The 25,278-nt window shown below is 40.5% G+C and overlaps 1 protein-coding gene across 2 annotated transcripts in view; it reads right to left on the bottom strand.

The window, feature by feature from the left end:
* SMARCC1 (SWI/SNF related, matrix associated, actin dependent regulator of chromatin subfamily c member 1) overlaps positions 1-25,278 on the bottom strand; it is a 95,025-nt gene that overhangs the window by 30,695 nt on the left and 39,052 nt on the right. For both annotated transcript variants that reach the window (XM_062603943.1, XM_062603942.1), the window contains exons 15-22: positions 24,702-24,773; positions 19,942-20,055; positions 19,038-19,191; positions 18,616-18,729; positions 15,724-15,783; positions 11,260-11,518; positions 10,453-10,614; positions 131-186 (exon numbers count right to left, since the gene is read on the bottom strand). In XM_062603943.1, coding sequence (XP_062459927.1) covers positions 131-186; positions 10,453-10,614; positions 11,260-11,518; positions 15,724-15,783; positions 18,616-18,729; positions 19,038-19,191; positions 19,942-20,055; positions 24,702-24,773 — 991 coding nt within the window. The remainder of the gene's footprint in view (positions 1-130; positions 187-10,452; positions 10,615-11,259; positions 11,519-15,723; positions 15,784-18,615; positions 18,730-19,037; positions 19,192-19,941; positions 20,056-24,701; positions 24,774-25,278) is intronic.

The raw sequence follows: 25,278 nt of genomic DNA, 5'->3' as shown, positions 1-25,278 counted from the left end.
CCCTGTGGACACATACACTGACCAGCACACTGCTGTCTGCCTTTCTTATCACACATTTCAGAACGTAGTAATTCAGGTTTGTAAGTGTTATAAGTATCTTTTCAGAACCCACGTACTAAGCCAAGCTTACCTTCTCAGGCTGTTGCCCATCTGGCTCCGTTTCCATCTTTTCTTCTTCAGCTCCATCTGAGAAAACAAACAGTATTTAGAATTGCCATAACATTCATTTATCATATTCAACATTTTTCTCAGGGTTAACTAAAATTTTGTGTTCTCTACTAACAGTAGTTTAAAGAAAGGCACAACACTAAGCTCCTGGACGACTAAAAGCTTATTACACTAGTTTTAGATTAAAAATCAAATTCACTTGAAAATTGAACTGTTTTTTCTTTTCAGTCCAACAAGCAGGACGAAACATTACATTATCTATGCCCTGCTGAAACCCCCAGTTTACCCATGTAGAGAGAAACAATCAAATATATAAATTTTAGCTACATAAAGGACAGTTCAGTGCACAGTTCTGCAGTATTCATATCACACAGCAATTTCCATTGGTAAGTCATAGTATTATAATAATGTTTTCCACAATACAGCCAATTTGATTCTGTAGACGGTTGACAGTTACGTGATTAACCTCAATTACAGTGCTGCCAGACTTGTAATTCCTCCTTAGCACAAGATCCCCTGAGCTGCTTTTGATGAAAGGTCTATCTCCAGAGGCACTGTCATGCACTGCAGGTCAACTGATGATTTAAATTCTATTTTGCAGGTGGTGCAAATATCATAATTCTCCAGTGTAGACTTCAAAATAATTATTCAAGACCAGAGTAACATTAAGCACTAGCAAATTTGTTAAAGCACCAACACTATTCTTAAAACACAAAAGATCTCGTTATTTCTGGCCCCAGACAAGAAAGCTGAAGAAGGGCTTTTGACAAGGGCCTGTAGGGATAGAACAAGAGGGAATGGCTTTAACCTGAGAGAGGGGATATTTAGATGAGATCTGAGGAAGAAGTTCTTCCCTGTGAGGGTGGTGAGGCCCTGGTACAGGCTGCCCAGAGAAGCTGTGGCTGCCCCATCCCTGGCAGTGCTCAAGGCCAGGTTGGACAGGGCTTGGAGCAACCTGGTCTAGTGGAAGGTGTCCTTGCCTATGGCAGGGGGTTGGAACTGCGGGAGCTTTAAGGTCTCTTCTTAAACTCATTCTGTGAGTTCAAGGAAGGGAACCGTTATCCTCAGCACCGGTTTGAGGGGAAACCCTGCACAATGAAACCTTATTTCACACCCTTCCTACCTGCTGCTCTGCACAAACACGATGTTTATGCCCTGGATAAACATGATGACCAGCTGGTTCGCAGTCCTGTATGGCTCTTTGTTCTGTTCCCCCAAACACATTTCTCCCCAAAGGTCCCTGAAATTGTGTCCAAGCCCTCAGAAATACATGCAAAGCAAGTATTTGAGTCTGAACTGAACAATGAATCTTAAATCAAAGAAACTGGCCCAAAAAGGTGTCATGCTATGGTAGATATTCCTGGACAGTGCTCTCATTCGGACCTTGATTGTTCATTCCCTTGCTTCTTTCTCAGCAGTAATGATAATAACTGTGGGGTTTTACTGAATAATATATCAGTGAAATGACTGAAGTTAAACCCTAACACTTTCTTCACCCTTTCACTAGAAAAAGCTGTATTGCAGCTCCTCTAGAGTCCAACTGCAACTGCCTAGTTAGGTGCTAAACAAGATATGAATCACATCTGTGCAGAGAGGCAGTTGTTGGTTAGATATAAAGCAATAAAAGCACATAAATTACCAGCTGAAAGCTCTGAACTTCCTCTGTATCCAAAAATACAGCCATCCAAACAAATGAGACACAGACTGCGGCTGAACAAACATCTCCTGACAATGTCATCACAGGAGAGCCTGCTCCACTCCCAGCTTTTTTAAAAGGAAAAAAAGAGTGGTGAGCTGCATCCTCCAGTGCTAATGCTGAAGAGTGCAATAGCATTGGTAAGCTCTTACTTCTCCCCAGTGGCTTCAGGTACTGCTGACGGATGTTGTAAGATGCGCAAGGCTTTCTGTAAATCACTGAATCCCAGGTTGGAAGAGACCTCAGGGATCATCTGGTCCAACCTTTCCAGGCAAAGCATGACCTAGGCTAGATGGCCCAGCACCCTGTCCAGCTTAATCTTAAATGTCCAACATTGGGGAATCCACCATTTCCCTGGTGAGGTTATTCTAATGGCTGATTGGATTAGGGTCTCTGTGCAGTAACCATTTCCTGGACTGCTCCAGGAGATGAAGCCTCTGCTTACACCATCACCTGAATTTTCATAGGGATCACACAAGACAGCCTCTAGACCAGGGCTCCCATACTGGAGCCATGAACTACTTCCTCATGAAAAAAGAAGAGAAATGTGCCAAGCACATGCTCAGCAGCAGACCTTTACTGAGAGCAGGGTCAGCTCACCTACATCACTGTAGCCCCCAGTTCCAAACTGGTCATCAAAAATCTCCATCTAGACCAAAGCAGTCTTCAGGTTACTCCCCAGAGGTCAAAACAGAAAAGCACAAGTCATTTGGGAAATAGTCTTAAGAAGCTACAAGTATGTAATAAGAGCTGTTTGGATGCTTGGCAGGTCCTCTCACTGCCACAGATGTGTGGGTCCGTACAGCCTCTTACGCTTTCATATTTAGAACCCAAACCGACTTTGCCAACACCCAAATCCTGACCTTGACCACAAGCACCTTTAGAGTGCCCTGTGACCAGGCATGAAAAAACCTTAGCTTCAATACACAATTATGTGCTTCCTGCTATTGCTCATGTTGCTAGTTCTTTTGACTGACTAGACTGAGCTCTTCAAGCTTGTAGCCTCCTATTTACTGTCTGGCATTCAAATAGCTATTACAGAGATATCTGCAGGATTCTGCCAAAACACAGTCAGGTGCCCTTATGTTACAGATTGCTTTTTTGAGAAGCAGCTGACCAGCTATCATCCTATCTGACTTCAGCATCTACACCAGACAACCAGGTAACAGCTTAACTGGCATACAGGGCAGACCAAAATGAAGAAGGAAAAAGTAGTAAAAATATTAATTAAAAAAAAAAAAGCCACTGGTACCACGCACTGGATGCATGCACCTCGTAAGAGGAGTGTTTTAACAGTAGTTAGCATATTCTTGTGTTTAGGACACACCTCGTTCTTAGCCCTTGGCTCCTGAAGTTATTCCTTTATAAAGCATTCATTTAAAGTGCTCCTGCTAATGACAGCAGGCCTCTTGAGATAAGAGGATAACAATAAGCATACTGATGTAGAATACCATGAAAGTCCCTGAACAACATACCGCTACTTCCTGATATTTTACGTATGGATTGTCTAGAAGTCCAAGAAATCACAATTTATTTCAGTACCCAGCTGTTCTGCAAGAACAGACAAGGGGGAAGCAACAGCACAGTCTTGTACTCCTCAACTAGGATCTCAGTTTCTGTTCTGCAAGAAAAGAAATTCTGGTACATTTTAATGTATGGGGGCATTAAAGAGGAGCTTATTTAGACCATGGACTCCAGCACATGCTGCCATGCCCATATAAAACTGCTGGTGAGAAGACCTGATCCATCTTGAAGCTTCTGAAGACATCAGCTGGTTGTGGGTGCCCATTTACAGTAATCCTAGTTTTCCCAGTTATTCCTATGTGCTACACTGAAGAAAAACAGGTGTAGGAAGTGTTTTGCTTTAATATCAACAGTTCTGTAGAGAAGTTTTTACAGAAGCCCCTCCCATATATAAGAAAAACACACTAACATGCCTGATTGAAAGACAATGGTTTTCCTCTTGGCTTATTTGAAGATAATAAACTTACTTATCTGAAAAATCTGCCACCATAATTCAATTTATGGAGACTGGAGACATACCTCCTCAGAAGTTTTATCTCAGAGTTAGGATTTAGTGATCTAATAATGTCAAAGGGAAAATCCAGATCAGATTTTTCAGACAGCTATTTCAAGCCTAGAAACAGAGCTCCAAACTGAGCTTCAAAGTGTCATCCTTCCTAGTAAATGAAAGAAAGGTTTACAAAGAAAGGAGTTTCTTGCTAAAGGAAAGCATAAAGCAGTGGAGACAAAGTGCAGAACATTCCAAGTGTGCTTGGACCGGTAAAGTGGAAGATCATGAGCTCAACTATGAAAATAGTGCACAAAATACACAAATTTTCATTCTGGTGCGGCTTAGTCCAAACACCAAGAACTTCAGGATTCCTAGTATTGGGATAACAGTGTAACTGAAAAGAGAAGTCTGTAATTTTGTATAAACACCACAAAACTTAATGACAGGGAGAAGTGGAGTATCTCCAAGTTCTGCTTCATATAAAAGTCCAAAACTCCAGTGCAACAGGCCAGAGAAGCTCTAGTCTGTGGACAATTTTAAGACAAAACAGGGCAGCCTCTGTCTCTTAAAAACTAATGACTTGATAATTTGTTGACTCTTCCAGAAGAAGAGAACCTGGAGCTCAAGTTCTCCAGTCTAGAATCAGGCTGAGCAGAGAGTCAAGTCTCAGCATCCCACATCAGCAGTGAGCACCTTGACCACCAGGCTACTACCTCATCTGCTGAAGGCTCCTAGTCCAAAGGAGCTCCCACAGAAACATGCAGCTTCCCATTTATCCTCTGAGGGAGAGGAAAAAAAAAAAAAAATCCCTAGAAGGTTCTTGCCACACAGTTACAGTTACACATGATTTGTTCAGGAATGCAAAACTTCACAGGTGACAATATTCCTTGCTAGATTCTGAATCACACTGAGAAAGCTGTAAGTCACACCTACAAATGCCATACAATAAAGTCCTATAAGACACACACGTCTGTTCTACTCAGACACTCAGTTTGTTCTTGTGTCTTTCAGGTAAGACTGCACTGAACTGCCTTTCTATTCTAGGCTCAGTTTCTAATATGGTGAGCTTTGTTTTCCAGTAACAACACATTTCAATGTTCTCCATCTTAAAGGTGAAGTTTTTAAGAAAAGCAGCATCCAGCAACACTTGAGTTGCTGCCACAGTTGAAGACATGAGCGCAGGATGGGTTTATGTAGGTTTACAATGCACTACACATCAAGCACTATCATAGATTCCAAGTGCTTGCTATTAATTCTCTGGAAGTACTGGGACAAGTTTTCTTAAACATTCCTTTTTTATTTCACAGAATCATGGAATGGTTTGTGCTGCGATGGACATTAAAACTCATCCAGTTCCAATCCCCCTGCTATGAGCAGTGACACCTTCCATGACACCAGGTTGCTCTAAGCCCCGTCCAACCTGGCCTTGAACACTGCCAGGGATAAGGCAGCCACAGTTTCTCCGGGCAAATTTGTAGAGCAATTCATAGACCAATGTAAGAGCTGTTAGGCGGCTATTGCTGCGGAGGAGGTTTCAAGACAAACAGGACATCACAGACTTCTCAACCACCTTTTAGAGAAAATTTTCTCAACAAAAAGAAGCATGCAGAGCATCTCGCAGTAAGAAGAACTGCGCCTGGACTGCCCCTTGTGTCATAATACATTGAAGGACACTCTGCAAAACAAAGTGTTCTTTCATATTACACAGGGACACATTCAGCTACAGAGAGAGTCAGAAGGTATGTAGGTGTGACATTAAGATTATTGCAAACATCCTGATTTAACTTAGCTTTTCTAGTCCTGGCTGTAATAATAAATGTTATTTTAAAACTAGGATGACAACTTTAGGCAGGTTGTAGTCAATGGATTTTGAAAACTGTTTGCTTGTATTAGACACTAAGCCCTTATTTGCAGCGACAGCGCTACAGCTCTGCAGTCCCCACTGGCATTCTGCACCTGTGTACATCAAGAGGAACACAGTGAAATGCTGCATGTGTAAGGCAGAAAAGGAAAATTACCAATAATTAGTTTGGGTTAAATAAGTTTACCTGGGTTGAAGCAGGTTTTTGTTTCTAAATTGGAGGCTACTGAAAGTACCTCAAAACAATTAACAGTCCTGTAAAAATTAATCTCAAATTCATACATGAAAGAATAAGAAAAATACCCAAACAAACCATTTTTGACTTTCTGCATGAGATGAAATTACTCCTGCCTTTCAGCTAGGTACAAATACAACTGTACTGGTTTTCCTGTATGATTTAATGAGATCAATGAAAATGCATAACAGCCAATGCAAAGAGGAACTGATTAGTTGGACCTTTATGTACCTGTTACAAAAGGGGAAGACAATTTCAATGAGAAAAACCCTTTAATCCCTTTTACATGGTACCAACAATGCTCTTTAACCTTATTCTGCAGGTTTGGTATTGTACCTTGCAGGATGTGGTGAATCAAATTAACAATGCTTCTTAAATCAGCAAGAGGCAGATGGTTGCAAGATACCACATGACATCTTTCAAGAGAGAGAAACCACTTGCAGACAATGAAACACTGCCTCTCCATGCCCTTCCTCCAACCTGAAGCTGCAAATATTTTCTGTCTCTATGGAAGCTTGTTCTGTTTTGCATCATCTCCAAGAACACGGAGCCCTGTTTTTTAATACATGAAGAACTTAGAACTGACTTCTGATGAAGCCCAGTGACTTTACAGAGAAGCTAAGCTGACTGTAGGGCAACAAGAAAAAAAACCATACAATATTTCTATCGTAAGAATTTACTGCTTTACCAGCAAACCGACACCTGCAGCACAAGCAGATATGTAACCTCCAGTGTTGTCAGAAGAATAATAAGCAAAATCCCACAGAATGCACAGAATCACTAGCATGACCTTCAGCTCAGCAAACAGTTTAAAGATGCCTGCAGGACATCCTAATCGCCTTTGTTTTCACTAAGGCAATACACACCACCTGTCAGAAGTCAGGCCTGAATATCAATATTTAAGAGGAAATCCCCTATAGCTATGGAAAAATCCTGGGTCTCAAAGATAATTATACTATTATTTAAACCATAATTTACATTTTCCACATTAAGCCAGGAATCCACAACCACTGGAGCTTCCTCTGTTTCTGCTTTACACAGCTTGTAGGCATACAGTAACCAGTGGGCATCCACAGAGATGGCTGGAGAGCAGACGGAAAGCTACCACAGCTTTTGTGCGAGCTGTGCGAGTCCATCACAAGAAGAAATTGATGGGCTCAATCCTCCAGTGGCACAGAACTAGCTCATGGGTACCTGGATATATGCAAAATGAATCAGGTACTCCGAGTCAATTCGTTTTAGCAATGCTTGCATTATTTCAGAGTTAAAGCACACCCTGGAGACCACAAGAGAAATCACTCTGCCAAAAATGAAAGAAAATAACTTCTCATGTGTCTGTACTACTTCTGTGTAGCTTTTTGGTATGCGCATTTGAGAATGGTACAAAACCATCCATAACATGTTAAATTTAATCATCTGTTTAAGTTGCTTATAGTTGTACTGGTCCCAGTAAATCAGACCACCATTCTCTCAGTGTTCACTGTCACAGATGAGCTACAGCTTGAAGCACTCACATTTGTGTCAGTGGAGACACTTCCAGTGAAATACTTGTTAGAGTAAATCCTAAAATGCACAAGTTACTGCCTCCAACACAGGCACTTCAGAGATTGCCTTGTGCCTCACTCAGTGCACACATTTGCAATCAGTGTAGTTAATCACCTTTGGAAAACCATTAAGAAAGCACACATCCTCAGTGAAGACTTAATTTGAAATGCCTAAGTACCACAGGTGTACTGAATATTTCTTTTCTCTGGAGCTTAATTGCTAGCCCAAGAGCTGAGATCCCTGCTTTGGTCTCTTCCAGCCATTTTTACTAAAACTGATGCAGAGTAGCTTCCTCTATCATACTCCATGACCTACAGTGGGACACTATCTTAGAAAGCAAAAGACAGTGTCTACCATGCTTACCACGGCATCTAAACCACTTGAGTCTTCTGATAACTCTACTGAAGCATTCCTATATTCATTTAAAAGGAAACAACATTAGATATTACTAAAAAATTCTTCACTATGAGGATGGTGAGGCCCTGGCACAGGTTGTCCAGAGAAGCTGTGGCTGCCCCATCCCTGGCAGTGTTCAAATGCCAGGTTGGACAGGGCTTAGAGCACTCTGGTCTAATGGAAGGTGACCCTGCCTGTGGCAGGGGGCTTGGAAGTGGTTGAACTTTTAAGGTCCCTTCCAATCCAAACCAGTCTGTGATCTTATGATCATCAACTTTTAGAAAAAACTAACAATGAAGAGTTAAAGTTAAAAAAGAGATTTTTGGATATTAATTTTAAGTTCCTGCAATCTGTTCCAGTCATATTTTCCCCTTTTGCATTCCATATTGCCTATAAACCACCAATTTCAAGAGTTTTTAAATTACTGAGTAGCCTAATAATATTGTTAATTTATATAATTCTATTTCTAAAATATAACAACTGATGAACTTTAATTATGGTATGGAACCTTAAGCAGACATTTTTAGTTCTCCATAGTGACATTTAATGCAAAACCATAGTTCCACTTCAACAGTAGCACCCCACAACATTGTACTTCAATGCATTAAGCACACCCCTGCCACTGCAAGCTATGGGTTCCCCTGTGCCCTCCAGTGCAAAGCTGTTTTGGAGTTGGAAGGCACCACAGATTGTCAAGTGACCCAGTTCACTCTTACTGAGAAGCTACCCCAGGGAGAACCATCTGCTCTTGTCCTAATTTATTCCATTAGTCACAGCCCAATACAAATCGCATTAGCTGTAACAGGACAGTATTACTTATAGAACTCACCATATAGCTCATTCAGAAATAATCATGTTATGGTCATCTGCTCTCCAACTCCCCATATAAATGACAACCACTTCAAAATCTCTATTTGCAACTTGGGCGCAAATTCTCCTAGAAGACTCCTACAGACTAGTAATGGTAAAATTCCATGGTCGTGCTGCAGGATTAACAATTAAGACTACAAGTAGTATACACATTACAGAGGTCCATAACATACTACGGTGACGTCTGTACTTGGAGAATATGGAAAAGGGAATAACACCTAGATTTGTTTTATAGCAGACTTGAAAATAAACCCTTTCAACTGAGCTTTGATGCTTGCTGTCAGTTTTTGCACAACAGAGTACTGTGGAACAGGGAGAAGCAGATATTCCAGGTGCCAGTGCTCCGTTTTCAGCATATATTTCACATCTTCCTAAAGCACCAAGCTGCCTCACATCAAGTCTGTCCCACCAAGTGTAGAAGTGAAAAAGGTGACAGAAGGATTAAGTGGTCTGTTAACTTCTTCTCTATTTAAGAAATACCTTGATGAGTTATTCAGTACTTTTAAAATTTAGAAGTGTAGTTTTATGGACACTTAGCACCATAAATGTTCTATCTGCATCTTCACCTGCATGACTAGCAGTTGATAACAGCAAACACACCCAGGTCCTTCACAATCCTACTGCACAATTTGGTGCCTGGCTCATGTCTCAAGAGGGGGCAACAGCAGGTCAACTATGAGATGCACAAGCACAGCCCAAATCAAAACTTCCTGTCAGTCTAGTCACTGAATTCACTAAAACAGTGATACACTGAACAAAACAGCAGCCAACAATGCTAGAAAGAAAAAGATCTGCTGACAAGATGGCAGATCTGCACCAAATTGAAGAGATTAAAGTCTTTGGGAAAGTCAGCAGGTACAGAGCAAACTGTCATGTCTACCTATTTTATTGTTAAAGGAGATCCAAAAGAGAGCTATATAAAAAGGGTTTCATTTTATAGGGAGTTGCCACAGAACATGCTTTTACTTTCCATAGTAATGAGTAAACAGTTTGGACCTATCAAGGTTTCAGATAAGAGACTTCATACCAGAATATCTGACAAACACTACAGAATATAGCTCAGCTGAAACCAAGCTCTTAAACAAGACTTTTTTAGTACAGCCGTATAATATACAACTAGAAACAAGAACTACAAGAACTATAGCATTATCGTATACCAGTCTACCACTAAATAAAAAGTTCCTCTTCTGCTACCATCACAACTAGCAACGTACTAAGAGTACAAGACTTGGGTGAAAACCTATTACCAAAAGCATGATATAACATTACAGATTCAGCTGCAGCATAAACAGCCGACAGAACTCAAGTTTTACTATAACTGCAGTGATAGAAAGGCAGCACCCTCCAACTACTCTAATACCCATAGAATTAGCATAAAGTGTTCTGCTCTGGTATTTTAGCTCACTGAACTCTGTGCTTCCACAGCAATAGCCTTTCCATGGAGCAAAAGCAAGAAAACAAATCTCTGAAACTAAAGCCAGTCCTGAATTCATTAACTCAGTGTCAAGAGTTACTAATCCTGCAGCAAGCAGAACATGTCACACTCTCCTTACCCACAATGATTTCCATCTCCTATTGGAGCTGAACTTGTGGTTTATTACATGTCAGAAGAAAATCCCTAAGGAACCTCATGTGGAGAAATTTCTGCATTTTGATGGACAGCCTACCGATTTTCTCTGGCTCATCTGGACCTGTTCCAGCAATGCAGCTGCTCTCTAGACCATATGTTGGATCCACCTTCCCAGAGGCTCTTGCTGCTTCCTGTACTTTCTTTACATGAGCTTCAACAAGCTCCAGCGGTACCTCCTCTCTGACACGAGAAAATTCCTCTGGTAAGAGAAAAAAAAACAACAAAAAAGAAATACTGTGAGGGTTTTATGGCAAATTATGATTTTCTCTGATCAATGTGCAGGTACATCTCATGACAGAGGGAATTCTCAAGTATGTAAGTTCCTTCTTTTCACAACAGGTCATTAATTTACTCTCTCAAATGTCACAGGAAGGGGCTTCTTCCCAATTACATAAAATTGTCTTTTACATGGAAAAAAAAAGGAAAAAAGTGAAAGAAACTATTTCAACAAGTGTGTTTGAGTACACATATAACTACGGCAGATAATTTCACACAAAGAGAAAAGGAAAAAAAAAAAGTTTAGCTTTGTTCATCTACCCACAGCTAAACTAATGACAGTGGTCATAGTAACACAACTACTAAGTGGTGCTTGCAAACACTATCAAGAGTCAATAAGCACAAAAGCCACCTTTAGACATTCAGTGGCCTTTAAGAGCTATTCTAGCTGGTCTGTAAATTGGCAGTTTCAGTAATAACAGAACACAAAACTGGTTATCAGTAGACCTCTTTTCTACATACGTGTAAACTCATCCAGAACAAACTCTAGAAGAAGTTGATTTTAAAAGTGGACTGAGAGCAAAGTTGTAGAGTAAAGGTAAAAACAATTGCTGGGGCAAATTCATACCTAATGCAGCCTTTGCTGCAGCCGATGCCACCCGGGGATCCACCACTGATGCCAGAAAAGCAACAGTGCTCATCACTGGATTGCCAGACTGGCTGAAGGGGACGGGCTGGTACGCCAGCGGGCCCAGAGACGCGTCAGAGTTCTCCAAATAAGGGTCTTCAATTGGAAGTCTCAGAAAATGGAGAATGCACTCATCTTGGGTACGGCTCCCAACATGCTCTGAGACTTTGTTCCAATCATCTTTGTACATCTCCAGAGCCTGCAAAAGACAACAATCATTGTATATACATTAACTACTCTGGGGAAAAAACCCTTCTTTTTGCAGAAAAATATTTCCAATACTAGTTATTTTGGTGATGGAATAATAAATTGGGATCAGACAACTATTTAAAATTACTTTTTCTGGTAGCAAAATTATTCTTCGTAAGAAGTATGAACATCTGACTGAGACACCGATTAAATTTAAGCTGTGGGGATCATCACATGAGTTTTATGCTGTTATTATATCAAAAAGAATAGTCAGAAGATTTGGGGTTTACTAATATTTGCATAGTTAGTGCTTCCCCATTTTGCTTCAATACGAAAAGCTTTCGAGAGAAGTAAGTTTGCTTATCCTACTAAATCTCATGAATCCTTTCAATTTCCATAACTACTCCCCCTGTTCTTGTGTTCTCTCATTTATGTCTTGGCACACTGAGCTCTCTGGGGCAGGAACGGGGTTTATTTCAGTCATGTATACTAGCTATGATGGTGAAGTCCAGTTTTTAGATCCAACAGATGTTATAAAAGAGCATCAAACCAATATTCCAGGAAAAATGAGGAAAGTATATTCTATATCATGAAGCCAGAAGAGATCGGTTCTCCAGCAACTGTTAACAAGTCTTATTTTTGTTATGCATTCAGGTTAATGAGTCATTATTATGTAGATAGGGCACCTGATAAAACAAGAACTTCCCAATTAAATCAAGGATTTTGTAATTCAGCATTTCAGTCATTTTTAAAGTTACTTAAGAACTTCACAAAATACTTCAATAACAGTGAGCTACTCAAGTCCCTGCACTAGTTTTTGAAAAAATAACCTATTAGTATTGTAAAAAACCAAAGTGGTAGCCTAATAGAATATTAACCCTTAAGAAGTGTTTTGTTTTTTTTTCTCCTGAAAACTGTTTAAGTTATGTAAGCACTTGGATAGCATAAAATAAGTGTTTAAGTACCCTGAACTGTTAACTTCTACATTACTGAGATGATTCATGGTCCAGACACCTAGAGAAAGTAAAAAGCCATTTGGGATCTAGGCCAGATGTGTCAAACTTAAAAACGAGAATGGGATCTGCAACTTACAGGCATAACAGAAATCTTCTGAAAATACTTAATACCAGAGGCCTGAGCAAGGGTGGCAAACACCTCTCTGTTTGAGCTGCAGATCCCATTTTCATTTTTAATATATTTCACTGAGAAGTCATGGTGGTTTTTATTTACCCCGGACTTACCCTACAACAAACAAAGGCAACTGCTTTGTTCACAGCAAGTGAAAGGCATTTTAGCCACAACTGGTGGAAGGAGAACAGAGTTTGAAGTAGGTGTTATTAGACTGCTTGAGAGATCCCTATGGTACACCCTCACTGACTGGCTGGCCGTAAGGCAGGCTGCCTTGGACCTTAAGGCACCTGTATGCAGGTATAACGTATTTCAGGAGATACGGACATCCTCCTCCTCCTTATCTAACTACTTATGATAAATGGACATTGGTTGGGGAATTTCAGTTAAGCATGAACAGTAAGAACAAATGAAGTTAATGGCTTTTCAATACTTGAAATCTTTCTCACAAGGCTGACAACCACCAGAAATTTCAATCTTTGTGGTAAAATGCATGACTCTCCACATGTACAACCTTTCATATCGTAACGGCAGAATCCAGAGCTGGAATGTATCTGTCAGACATAATGTGGAGAGTACATCCCAATTCATCATTTTGGGAACGAACCAAGGACAGATGATATTGAACAGCCTGGTCCACGCCACAGTAGTCTCTAACTGCCTGTGAACCGTTCTTCTGACTTCTGCCTGATCTTGCTCAAGTGTTTAAAGAAACGAGAAACTGCTTAGTTCACTAGGTCATATTCATGGGGAAATATTTAGTTCGTTCAACTTTAATTTCACTTTCCCTAATTTCATCTCTGTGTTGTAAGGTGTGTGTCACTGCCTATCCATTTTTAATCACACTAGTGTATTAGATCAGCTCTGCTTTTCATGGCCATGCAGGGCTTTCTGCTCATTCTCCTTCACTGCTTGTTATTTTTCTGCTAGACAGCCTAGCTCCCACAATAGTTGTCCTTAATATAAATAGCTGAAAATACACTTAACTATGGAAGAATAGCACTCTGTGGAGATACAGACAAACAGTTAGGCAGGGAAGATGAATCTGGAAGGAAAACAGTATTTCCTCCCCCAATTTTTTCAGTCAACAGGCAGAAGGAGAGTAATTATTTTAGATAAGATTTATTTTTCAGAACATCACTGCATATATAGTTGCCTAAATCTACCCTGAGGACTTAATTGGACTGAGCTGGCTTGTTACAGCTGAATTACTTATGCTTGAACTGATATACTCTTTACTGATTTATTCATAGGTTAAATCTACAAAGAACGAAGAAAAAAAAGCACCATTATTAATTTAAGCACATTAAATAAAGTTGTACTCTCAAGACTGTTTTTTTTTGTTTGGGTTTGATGTTTTTTTAAGGTATCTGGATTATTTCATTAGGCTTCATTTGCTATGTATGATCATGAGCTATAAAAGAATTTTAAATAATGCTACTAGTAAGCAAAGCAGCCAACATATCAAAACATTAGCCTTGCTTCTCCATACAAGAATGCCATGAAAGACAATTTAGCTTTTTGTTACAAACTCTTATAAACAAACTTTTTTCCACATGGCAATAGAAAAGTATGAGCTAAACAGGGCGTACCAAGCTAACATAAAAAAACCCACCAAAACGCTATTTTGGCTGTTTGACGAACACATTTCTGTGAGCTGTGAAGGCGGAAACAAAGACTGCTGTGCTGAGGCACTTTGGCTAGCTCAGAGAAGAAGCTACTCAACACAAGTTCAACACTGTCAAGCACCATCAAGATCCATTGTCCATGCTTTTCCTCATAAAATTAACTTTTCAATAGGTTTACTGACACGTGTAAAGACAAAAAAAGCCAGCACAATCACGCAACTGCACTCAGTTTTAAGCTCTCTCTTCACAGAAAAACAAACGAGCAAAAATAACCCCCAAACTGTAATTCTTAGACCAGAACTCTGAATTACATAAAAGGGTAAAAATCAACCACCCACAGTCTACATCAAGAAAATGTCTCTTTAGAAGAAAGCTAGGTAATAATAACTTATTTACAGGAAATTGCAGCACATTAATTATTTCAGGCCAGAGATGATTCTTCTGATGAAGCACTATGAAAAACAATGCTGCCCTGATGTCAGTGTGGAAGACTGAACAAACTTCTGTAGTGCACATCTGGGACTCCAAGAGACCTGACAATTACCATGTGGCTCAAAGGCATCAGATTAAGGAATGTAGGGATGAAAACCCGATCAAGTGTGCTAGCAATTGTCTGAGCTCATTTTTACAGTATCTCATATAAGTCATCTCATGTGTATTTTTTGTAGACTTCCCCAAAAAAGCTGATAGACTACATCAAGTGCAGCTCTGTGGCAAAAAGAATGAGTAGATGTATGAACAAAGAACTACCAAATAAAGAGCTTCCCTTCTTTGTGGCAGAAGACAGGAAACAGCCTCAACTGTTTCTTAACTATTTAAACTTTAAAAATTATTTCTTTCCCTCTCTTGCGTGCTGTGGCATAGCCATGAACCTATAAAGATTATCAGAATTTCAAAGTATTTATCTTAGTGGCAGATAAACCATTACCTGAAGGGCATTCATGCTGTTAGTAACTTCTGTTTAATGAAAAGACCTCTCTGCACTGCAAGATCTGTTCCTGAGTTTATGCAAATGTTCTTAAATACCTAATGCCTTCCTTGTAGGTACAAGTTAGAATTTAAACCTTAAAGTACACGAAGCCCCTCTATTACAAAGATGCTACTGCCAACCCTTTTTGGTAATAACATTCCTGTAACTGTGATAATCAAAGAGATGATTTTGAGGGACAGCTATAACCTTTTACCAGTTTAAAAACATAACCACAATGAGACAGGCAGCATTGCCCTTTACATACAGATACTCAACCGCTTTGTTCCTCCAGCTACATCAGTTGAGTCCCAAGAGATTGCTTCCCACTATAAACTCTCCAGCCCTATTCAATTTTCTATAAAAGCATGCATCTGTCATCTAACTCCACCTCAAAAAAAATGACTAATCTATATGTAGGTTTTTAAAGTGTGTAATGATATTCTGCATGTTTTGGTTTCCTAGACTTTGGTTTTGCCCTCATGTACTTACTTCTAGTAGCAGCAATGTCTCTTGCTCTGTCCATTCTCTTCCAGCACTTGCACCTTTACTCTATAAGACAGAAGGGGGGGGGGAAGTGAAATACAGGTCTTTAATGCACAGAACTTTTTTTAAGAAATCATTAAGGAGGAATAATCTGTTATTTAATCCAGTCAAACATGGATTTCACAGCCTTCCTACTACAGCTAACCATGTTATCTTGTACAGTGGTTCAATTCACATGATGTACTTATGTAGCTATAGCACGCAGGTGAGTACATTTCTGCACTCTGTGGAGGCTGGGGTCCACAGACCCCACCTTCCCAATACATCTAGGAGAACTTGCAACTCCTCTTTTATTCCAAGCTAAAGCAAAGTGATCTGGTATCCTTTTCTCCTGGCTATCTTTGCTTGCATAAACAGCAAAGAGGATTTTCCTAAATAATAAAGCCCCTTAGGAGCAGTGATGGCACTCTGGTCAGCTTGACTTTGGCCAGGAAAATTAAGCAAAGAACAGAGCAGTTTACACAAAGCATCCTTCAGCTCAAAGGACAGCAGCAGATAGACACAACAGAGTATCTAACCTCCTCCGAAGCTGCCATAGAGCTGAAGGATGCTGCTGTCCCATGAGGAGATGGTATTACTTGATTCAGGCACAACTGGGATTCTACCAGATTAAAGGGCACCTTTCCCAGCGGAGTAAGGTTTATGTCAGAGTCACTTTAGCCCACATCAACTTCCAACGCACACATATTTGACTGTGTAAGGTAAATGCTGGTCCCAAAAGCTGTTCATTTATCTAAAAGTTCATCAGTAATTCAGAAAAAAAAAAAATCTTTACAAGTGAGATGAGCTATGTGAAAAGACAGTAATTACAACAAGATACTCTGCATATTCAGCAATCACTGGCTCCAAGGGTTGCTGTTTCCAAATCTATACTTTATGAGATTTCCTGAAAGTTACCAAACTCTTTGTGAAAACTTCCCCTTCTGTGATTCCAGACACCCTGATCCATTCCATGTCAAATAAGAACAAAAGCACCTTCTCAGCTGCTTACGAAAGACCATTATCTAGATTGGATGTCTCTGTGCAGGACCACAGCAAAAGGAGTATTTAGGAGAGGTAAACCTATCCTATCTCAAGATCCATTTCACAAACAATTTACTAACCCAAACAGAACATCAATCAAACTGAATCATCCAGCAGCTGATCAGCTCTCAAACAGGCTTGTATGAAGAGCCAAAAAAGCAACTGCCAGACACAAAACAAAAAGGGAAATCAACTTCTGCAAACAAGTCTGCTCAAGTTCATTGATACAGAAGTTTGTAAATAGAACCAGAGTCTAGAACCAGCAGAAGATTTACAAATTTTTAAATGAATATTTATACCTCCATAAACTAAGCAAAAAAGTCAATCCCTAAATGTAATGATGGAACCTGGATTTATAAAAAATGCTTATCTCTAAAACTACTGTGTGCTGGTTTTGTTTGGGTTTTTTGTGGATTTTTTCCTTTTTTTTTTTTAAATAGCTCTCTCTCAGGTGATAAATAAAGTATAAATAGTATAAATGACAGCGTACAAAGTAATCTTGTGGGTTTCAATAATACTCTCTCAGGAAAATGAGCCAATTACACAGAATTAGCCTCTTGATTAGTGCTTCTCTTAGACTCACACCTAAGAGTGTGTGAGCCCAAGAGAAGCACTGATCAGCAGAACTTTACAGACTACCAAATGGAAGGTGACACTGAAGCAGTAACATGGTATTCCTGCAATACCTCCAAGCACTATCAGGTATCAAACACAGGTATCTGGTAGCAGGAGGTAGGCAAGAGGTTATAGAATTACCAAGGTCACTCAATGGTATCTCAAAACTTTATCTAATACAATACATTGCAGCGACAGTGCTAAAATACCCCCTTATAGTGATTTTGTGACAACTTTGGTAATCAAGCAATTGTCTAGTTCAACCAGTCTGGAAAACCCTTCTCAGACATGGAAAACAGGATAAAGACCCTGATGGAAAAGTCTGTTTCTGTACTGAATCAATGGACAGTTAGAAGATGAACCATTTAGGTAAAATATGAAGTGTCCTGGGTTCAGCAGTAGCAGTCATTTTTCCCCTTCTTGGTAGCTGGTGCAGTGCAGTGTTTTGACTTTCAGCTTGGGAACAGAGCTGATAGTGATGTTTTGGTTTGGCCAAGGACTTTGTGAGCCTCATGCTCTGCCAGGGAGGAGGGGAAGCCAGGAGGAAGCAGAGACAGGACACCTGACCCAAACTGACCAAAGAGGTATTCCATACCACAGCACATCATGCCCAGGAGGTAACTGGGAGCTAGCCGGAAGGGCTGGGGAACTGCAGGGTTGGAGGAGGTATCGGTCAGAGCTTGGTCGGGCTGGGGGGGCGAGTTATCAGTCGGCTGGTGGTGAGATGATGTATTCTCTTCCCTTGTTATTTCCTTTATCATTATTATCATTGGTGGTAGCAGTAGTGATTTGTGTTATACCTTAGTTACTAAACTGTTCTTATCTCAACCCGTGGGAGTTGCATTCTTTTCGATTCTCCTCTCCGTCCCTCCGAGAGCAGGGGGAGGGGAAGAAAAGGGGGGGAAGTGAGCAAACGAATTACCTGACTGGGTTTAAACCACGACATGAAGTAACATAACAAGAGTTCAGCATCTGAAGACTGATAGTATTAACCAGTTTGGGGTAGGTACATGTCTTTCTTTCTATAACATCAGATACCCAACACAATCACATATCTTAGTGTCCTACACTGAGATGGAAACAAAATCTAAACCAGGAATCTGTGAGTAACGTAAGTCATCTCAATGTCATCTAGTAGAGGACACTTGAGGAAGAAATCTTAATAGCAGGAGACAGGGAAAAAAATCCCAACATACTTGCCTTTGCTAAAGTCTTTTTTGAGTATATGTCTGTGCGAAGCCCAAAGTTCTGCAGATCAGTTGGTTTCTCCTTGTTTTTCTCTGGAAAACTCAACATCTGCTGAGCAGCTGGAACCTGTGAATAAACATTAGAAAGATGAAGGGGCAAGAATCAAAAGTTATTCAAGGTTTTCAGACAAGTGTTAAACAGAAGATGGACTGAACAAAGCAGTCAAACATAAATCTACAGAGATGACTTTACATAGATAGCATCACTTGCATACAATGCTAGCAGAGCTTAGAGACTCAAAGTACCTGAAACTCTTAACCTAGCTGGACAAAAGAGAAAAAAACAAGGAACGTGTCACCAAATCATGCCCAAGTTATTCTGACAAGATGTTAAATGACACTGGCTAGAACATTAGTGCAACCTGTGGGGCTCACCTGCGGAGTGCGGATATGGAGAGGCATGAGTCCAGAGGGTGTATCAGCTAGCACGTTGAAGTGAGGAGTAGGAGGAGGGCCCATTGCCATGGGACGGCTTTCTGGATCCACTTGGTAGTTAATGAGACCCCACTGCTCCAGAAAAGCATGTACTCTATGAAACGATGTGACAAATTAAGATTTTAAGAACTGAAGCCTTGGATTTGCTTGACGCCCCAGAAAGGAGACAGCAAATGGGGGAGTTTATGTTTATGGATCAAACACAGATCCAGAATCTTCTAGAGTCCTTCACTAATCAGAAATAGCAATATAAACCACACAGCATAAGCTCTGTGCAGACTTGACTGCATTTCAGCATGTTGCATAAATCAAAACATGATATTTTTGGTTACAGATAACAGAAAATTAATTAAGTATAGACAAAGAAAGCTAGGGCTGCATGCACAGAACCATTTCCAGACAATGTACAGATTGTATGGGCTGCACAACCATTGACCCGTTTCCCTTGTTTGTCCTTAACTGTTCGTCACTGAACTGACGTTTAGGAAGCTACAGGTTTCTACAGCTCTGCTGCAACTGACAGCTTAAAACTGACAAAACTGAGTTGCAAGAACTGAATTTCTGAAAAAAATCCACATATTTACTGAACAGCAGAACCTAACTCATCACAAATTAAGATCCAAATATCTGCAGGCATGTTTTAGCAAGCATACAATATTATAAATAAAAAGATTAGTACAAAATAGTCACCTGGTTGCCATAAAAGTAGGGAAACTGCTAATCAACAGTATGATGGCTATTGCCCACACTTATGCTGTCATACTGGCACTCTTTCATTTTTAATGCAGCTCCTACTTCCTTTTATTAAAGCAAAGACAGTGACTGAAAGAGCCATGGCTTTTACCTCATGACAGCACACACATCTCCAGTCAGATTCCTTCTGCAGGCAGTGCTGGTCAAGTACTCTTGAGGGTTTAAGCGATAGGTGTCAATCATGAAGTTGCGGTAAGCCAGGTATCTGGAAGACAATTGGTAAGTAGTTCATGTACACTGAAGTCTAGAAATTTAGGATATGCATTTTAGGATTCGCCTTCTCCAAACACCTTTCTTACTGACAAGCAAACACCAACAGATAATTTTTATTAATGAAATTTAAGAATCAATAGCAAAAGCAAAAGGTAAGTAGAATTTATTTTTATATACGAATATAAACCATCTCTTCCAGACTGTTTCATTCTGGATTTTATCAGTGTTTGGATTAGCAGTACACTGAAGCACACTTAAATTGCAAGTGACACAAATAGCAGCTGCAGCTTGGTCACTAACCAAATACTTGTGCAACAGACCACTAGCTGTAGAAAAAAAAAGGGGGGGTCTGATCTTCACATGGAAACAGGCTAAATAATCCTTGTCAATCCCCGTCAAGAGCCTGGGAGGAAAAAGAGCTGAGCATAAAACCAGAAGTAGTACACCAAACAGAATGCTACTCTTTCTATATGTGGAGTTTTTAAGCCATGAAAAGATCAGTATGGAAAAGTTACAGAACAGCAAATTGGAGAAGACAAGATCTATGAAAAGCAGGAGGCAAGAATCCAGGAACCAGCACTGCACTCCCCACCCAGAGGTGGAACAGTTGAAGCAGAAATGACCTTCATGAGATTACCGTATTTCAGAACACAGGCAAACATGTACTGGGGTTCAGCACATTTCCAGCACTGCAGACATTGCTTCGCAGGCTTTTTCAGTAGATTTCTGGAATTTACCCCAATGCAAGCTGTTCAGAACAAAATAAACTTCCGTAAAATTGCCAGACCTGTTCTTCTGATGAAACAAAACCAACCTGCCAAATACAAGCAAGTACCCTATGCAAACATGTGTTCAAAACAGCCTGTTATAAGCAGATTTCTGCCTTTGGAAAATTCAAGATGTGCATGTCTCATATGTGGTGTGCAAAAACCAGCTGGCAACAAAAAAATATACGGCTTACAGAGATGGACACCAGTGCTTTTCAAAAGCAAGACATGCTGCTGCACATACACATTCCTGACAAAACCCCACATCTTCATTCTGATAAAATTACACATAAAACTTGATAGAAATAAGTTATGTGACAGGTGCTGGGCTGCTCCACCTTGAATGTCTGGTTGCCAAGAAACAAAAAGAGCTGCTTCCATGGAGCAATATGCAGGAACATTTTCCAATGCGCCTGTACAGGACTGGGTTACCACCTGCTGGACCAAGAACAGTACTTTAAAGTGGTCTTGGCTGTAGAAATTAGTTTAATATTTATTAGCTAAGGTCACATTACTAGGTGAAGAGAAAAGCCTAAAACAGAAACATCCCTGAAGTTTACCCTGACGGGAAACTGTTTTCAACAATGACATGACCCATCAGCTAAAACCTGTCAAGAGCAAGAAAGAGAAGTCAACTAGTATTTAGTTAAAGCCCTTTTTAAGACAGAAACCACCCTCCAGACACTACAGTCAGAAGAACGACCCTGTGTGCACTTTAGAAACACAGTATTTTCATCGGCCTGAAAACTAAGCTGGAGGCAAGACATTTCCATTCAGAAGGATGCTTCTATTTTACTTGAAAAGAAAACACCAAGCCATGAGAACATGCTACTCCTATAATCCCTGTATGACAACAAAAATACAAATCTAGGTTAACATCAGGACTGGGAGGAGTCCCTAATTTGCTTCACTTACAGTCAATAACCCGTAGCAGTTTATGGATGACCTATAGGAGACCCGATGTTATGATGTCAGCTGAAAAAAGAAGTATGGGATTACATGCGATGACCACATCAGTGGCAAGGAATATAAGGAATAATGTATGACAGGAATATAAGGATTCTTTCAGAATTCAATCTGTTTTCAGTCTTAGACACTGAGTCCTAGAACCCCAAAACAAAAACATGCTGTTAGTGTCAAATAAATTTTGAATCGACCAAATTTTGGAAACAAAGTCTGGAAATCAGACTTCCAGAGAAATTGCAGATAAGGACTATGCGCTGAAAATCACTCAGGGTGCAGAGGCCCTCAGGAGGCCTCTAAGCCAATCTCCTACTCAAACTATGGTCAGCTATACATTTTCATAGAATCAGAGTGGTTTGGGTTGGAAGGGACCTTAAAGCTCACCCAGTTCCAAACCCCTGCCACGGGCAGGGACACCTTCCACCAGACCAGGTTGCTCCAAGCCGTGTCCAAGTTGTGTCCAAGCTGGCCTTGAACACTGCCAGGGACGGGGCAGCCACAGCTTCTCTGGGCAACCTGTGCCAGGGCCTCACCACCCTCACAGGGAAGAACTTCTTCCTCACATCTCATCTCAATCTCCCCTCTGTCAGTTTAAAGCCATTCCCCCTTGTCCTATGTCTGAAGGCCCTTGTCAAAAGTCTATATCCAGATTTCTTGTCAGCCTGTTTAGGCACTGGAAGCTGCTCTAAGGTGTCCCTGGAGCTTTCTCTTCTCCAGGCTGAACAAGCCCAGCTCTCTCAGGCTGTCTCCATAGCAGAGGTGCTCCAGCCCTTGGAGCAACTTCGTGGCCTCCTCTGGACTCACTCCAACAGCTCCACATCCTTCTCAGGTTGGGGGCCCCAGAATATCTTCATGACCAGGCTGCTCAGAGCTCTGTGACCAAGTTTTGATCAGGGTGCTTACGGGTTTCTTCAGAAAGGCCTGAAAGACGCCGAAGAAGAGCACTCCCAACTTCCCAAGGCCCCATCCCAGTGCTTCATCATCTTCAGAATTAAAAATTTTCCTTACGTCTAGATAGAACTTGCCGTGTTTCAGTTTCACTTATTTTTGTTCTGCCACACACATAATGAGCCTGGCTCCATCTTCTCAGCAGCCTCCCTGTGCACTGGGCCGCTATTATTAAGGTCTTCCCCAATCTTTCTTTTCTCCAGACTGAAAAAACTTAGTTTTTAATTTCTACGTCAACATTAGATCAGAATCCTCACAAAATAAGTCATGCCTGAAAAGAAGAGATGCAAACACAAGAATGCTGTGAAATTTGCCTGCTGAAGAGCAATGCGGTTTATCACCGTCATTAGCTTGAAGTAGAAAGAGAAAAAAAAAAAAAAAATCAGTTTGCAAACTCAGCAGTTCATTTTGTTACACTGCTAAGTCAGATCAGAAGTTAACCATGACGCATGAAAAAACCTGCAATACCTCAAGACAATAATCATCTTCCCTTACTATTTAATTTAAACAGCTTCAGGGAAGTTGTTTAAGCTGTTTAAACAGCTGTGTGTGTATAATTTTTGAATTAAGAACATTTAAGTTCTGCAGCAGATACCAGATCCCACAACAAGATGGAATAGGTACAAACTGGACCTAAATTCAACTGAGAGCTCCGTCTGCATTTAATAGGAATGTAAAGAATTAAAGTGTCACTAGAGGGTTTGGAACAGCTATATAAGAAAAAAAAACATACTACTTCTAGCAATGTGCAACTCTAGCTCTCCGATTTAAATCGGACTACCTAGTATTTGAGAACACAGTTACATCTCAGGCCTGTGAAGATTAGTTTTCCGAACCTCACTGCACTTTCAGCATTACCCATCAGTTGCTCAGGGAACCATGAAATCAATACAGATAACTGTGCAAAATCCATTCCAGTCTGACACAGCATCCTAAAACAAACTCTGTGATCAGTGCTTACACACAAAACTCCAAATCTCAAAAATACAGCATGGCATAAGAAACAGAGAAAAATACAGATGACTATTAAGCTTCTATAGCATCACGAAGTTTTTGATATGTCTTTGGAAGATGATCATGCGTTGTACCACATGAAGTTCATGAATCTGCTCCAGTATTACTTGGGAGAAACTTGTTTTAATTTTCCTGGATAACCACAATTAACTATTACTTTGATATTTAAACTTTTACCTCATGTAGTTTGATAATGCACATAAATTATCAAACTACAAGAAGAAGAGGTGGCACAGGTGCTCTTTCCTTCTTTTATGCCCCTACTAATGTAAGCTTAACACATTGTCCTGGGTTCAGCAGTAGCAGACATTTTTCCCCTTCTTGGTGGCTGGTGCAGTGCAGTGTTTTGACTTTCAGCTCGGGAACAGAGCTGATAACAAGGATGTTTAGGTTTGGCCAAGGACTTTGTGAGCCTCATGCTCTGCCAGGGAGGAGGGGAAGCCAGGAGGAAGTAGAGACAGGACACCTGATCCAAACTGACCAAAGAGGTATTCCATACCACAGCACGTCATGCCCAGGATGTAACTGGGAGTGAGCTGGAAGGGCTGGGAGACTGCAGGGTTGGAGGAGGTATCGGTCAGAGCTTGGTCGGGCTGGGGGGGCGAGTTATCGGTCGGCTGGTGGTGAGATGATGTATTCTCTTCCCTTGTTATTTCCTTTATCATTATTATCACTGGTGGTAGCAGTAGTGATCTGTGTTATACCTTAGTTACTAAACTGTTCTTATCTCAACCCGTGGGAGTTGCATTCTTTTCAATTCTCCTCTCCGTCCCTCCGGGAGCAGGGGGAGGGCAAGAAAGGGGGGGCAGTGAGTGAACGAATTACCTGACTGGGTTTAAACCACGACACGCATGCACAGCTGAAGTGACAGCAGGACTCCTGGAACTGGAAGCTCCTTTACCTTGCTACACTTTTATAAACGTATATATTCACATGTTCTACTTACATTTCTGGAGTCTTAGACTTGTTTTTTCCATTGAAGAATTCAGGAAGAGCACGACGTTCAATCACATGAATACTGTAACAGAAATATACAATTCAGATTATATACGTAATATATATACACAATTCAGATTCAAATACAAAATAATCTTTGAGTACTCTGCACATCTTCAAAACACTATTTTAAGAGAGAACATTTATAGAAAGGATTATTTTTAAATTTTTTTTTTAAAGAAACTCTAGTATTCTAGCATAACCCTTTTAAATTTGCCTATTTTATTAAAGAAGCAAAGCTGCACTAAAAAAAGCTTCCAGCTACCTTGTCATGTCCACTGTTGCCACCACAGAGATGATTTAAGGTTGCCTTTTACAAGAACACGTACACCTAACGCAACATGAAGGTTATTCTATTTCGTCAGACGTACTTCAGTAGTCTCTCAGCTGTGTTTCAGACTGATTTAGCTCTTGGGAACACCATTTGCTACTACAAATGCACGGATCAAAGAGTTTTTAGCCAATCATTATTTACCAGTCACCCCCAAAAGGCACTTGCATGCACTACAGAAGAGTGATCTCATTAC

The sequence above is a fragment of the Pezoporus occidentalis genome, unplaced genomic scaffold, assembly GCF_034315485.1.
Source record: "Pezoporus occidentalis ecotype Australia unplaced genomic scaffold, CSIRO_AGI_Poc_V1 ctg82, whole genome shotgun sequence".
Lineage (NCBI taxonomy): Eukaryota > Metazoa > Chordata > Aves > Psittaciformes > Psittacidae > Pezoporus > Pezoporus occidentalis.
The sequence above is the reverse complement of the archived record's forward strand: the minus strand, read 5'-3'. Positions and strand labels throughout refer to the sequence as shown.